Consider the following 1,917-nt stretch of genomic DNA (forward strand, 5'->3'; position numbering starts at 1 on the left):
CCGCGGCGTAGGCCGGGCGCTCAGCGGACACCCCCCGGCCCCGAACTGCCCGCCGCCAGCTCAGAGGAGCCAGGGCCGCCTGGCACAGCCCCGCGGCCGGGCTCCCGTCCTGACGTTGGGTGATGAAGCCTCCGGCCCCCAGCAGCGGGCACGGGCCCTTCCGGGCCATCTGGCGCCGGGCACCCGCGCTCTGCCCCGGGGAGGGGCTGTTTTCTCCCCAGTCCCTTCCTCCCGTGGCTGCGAGCCCGGATCCCGCTGAGCCCCCGGCCCCGCCCCCTGGCAGCGGCAGGGCGCCCACTCCTCGCCCCTTCCTGCCCGCAGGGCTTCGGCTGAGTTGCAGCGGGGGCGGGCGGCGCCTGTGCTCTGTGTTCTTGTCCAGGACACGGCGGCCTGGCTCCCGCTGGACGGAGCAGTCTGTCCTGGAGTCCCAGGCGTGGGAGCAGCACAGGCCACCTGCCAGCGCGGGGGGAGCCAGGAGGTGAGGTGCCCGCGCCGGCCCCGCCCCAGACCCCCGCCGGGGTGGCAGGGTCTGAGGAGGGTGGGGCAGCCAGCCCAGCCATGCCCTCAGCTCAAGGAGGCCACGGGGGCCAGCCGGGGGAGCCCATAAAGAGGGCGCCTCTGGGCCTGCACGGTCAGCAGCCCACTCCCTGGCGAGATGGGGCCTTGCCAGGCCCTGTGGGTGGCACTCTCCTTGCTGACAGCCCTCAAGGGTCAGACCCTCAAGCCCCACAGGCCAGGATCAACGGTCAGCACGGTCCTGTCAAGCTTCGACGGAGCCCAGGTCGGGGGGCGGCCTGAGCGCAGGACGGGGGAGGGCTCGCCGGCCAGCCCCGCGGCCACCGGCCTGCTCGCACCCAGCCCGCACCTGGAGACTCGAGCCCCGATCGGAGGGGCCCCAACACCCTCCTGGCTCGGCCATTCCCCCGCAAAGCCCGCAGTCCCCACGAAAGCCAGGGTCACCCCGTCCCCGCCAGCCCCAGGGCGCAGGCCGGCCGGGCCCGGCCGTGGGGCGTCCTGGGTGAGCCTGGCCTCTGCCCACGCCGCTGCCCTGTAGTTCCAGGGGACATGGTACGTGCTGGGCCTGGGGGGCAGCACCCTCAGGCGGGCGGACGCGGCTGTGCTGAGGCCCTTCACCGCGGCCTTCGAGAGCAGAGCGGACGGCCGCCTGGAGGCCGTGTACGCCATGAAGCGGTGAGTGGGCCCGTCCGCCCAGAGGGGACAGGCACTGCTGGCCACGGACTGGGGGGCCCGAGGGCTGACGGGGATCGGGAACGGCTCACCCAGCATCTCCAACACGGGCCCCCGCCTGGCGAGCCCCACTCAGCGCCGCCATCCGAGTCGGGCAGGCTCCGCCCTCCAGGACCGGCCGCCAGGGTCCCCTCCGGACGAGGGCCGCAGCCCAGCCGGCAAGGGCCTGGCCTCTCCCCACACCGTGTCCTCCTAGCTCAGCGCCCGCAGGGCGGCTGCCGGGCAGTGTCTGCCCCCTGCTGGGGGAGGGCGGCAGCGGCCAGCCGCAGGCCCGCCTGGGCAGGGCCTTGGGGCACCCGCGGGAGGCGCCAGCTTCAGAGCCGGACCCCCTGGACACGCCTGGGGCAGCGCCCTCACCCCAGAAAGGCCGGCGGGAGTCGGATCCCGAGCCTGCTCTGCCCGTCCCCTGCACAGGGGCCAGCACTGTGTCACCTGGTCCTACGTGCTGACGCCGGAGGCCCGGCCGGGCATCTTCTCCGTGGACGGCAGTAGGGGTGAGGCCGCGGGAGGCGGGGCTGGTGGGCGGCGCGAGGGGGCCCTGACCCGCGCGCCCCCAGACCCCGAGCAGGTCCAGGTCTTCCACACCGACTACACCACCTTCGCGCTGATGTTCTCCCGGCGCCAGGCGGGCAGCCGGCGCGTCCTGCGGGCCCAGCTGCTGTGTGAGCC

The 1,917-nt window shown here is 75.0% G+C and overlaps 1 protein-coding gene across 1 annotated transcript in view; it reads left to right on the top strand.

Moving 5' to 3' along the window:
* The first annotated feature begins 484 nt into the window (after positions 1-484).
* Positions 485-1,917, top strand: part of LCN12 (lipocalin 12) — a 3,054-nt gene continuing 1,621 nt past the window's right edge. The window contains exons 1-4 of the mRNA XM_012721162.1: positions 485-781; positions 1,055-1,191; positions 1,663-1,742; positions 1,806-1,910. Of these exons, the coding sequence (XP_012576616.1) occupies positions 656-781; positions 1,055-1,191; positions 1,663-1,742; positions 1,806-1,910 (448 nt within the window). The 5' untranslated portion in view covers positions 485-655. The remainder of the gene's footprint in view (positions 782-1,054; positions 1,192-1,662; positions 1,743-1,805; positions 1,911-1,917) is intronic.

The sequence above is a fragment of the Condylura cristata genome, unplaced genomic scaffold (assembly GCF_000260355.1).
Source record: "Condylura cristata isolate star-nosed mole 26May11 unplaced genomic scaffold, ConCri1.0 scaffold00006, whole genome shotgun sequence".
Lineage (NCBI taxonomy): Eukaryota > Metazoa > Chordata > Mammalia > Eulipotyphla > Talpidae > Condylura > Condylura cristata.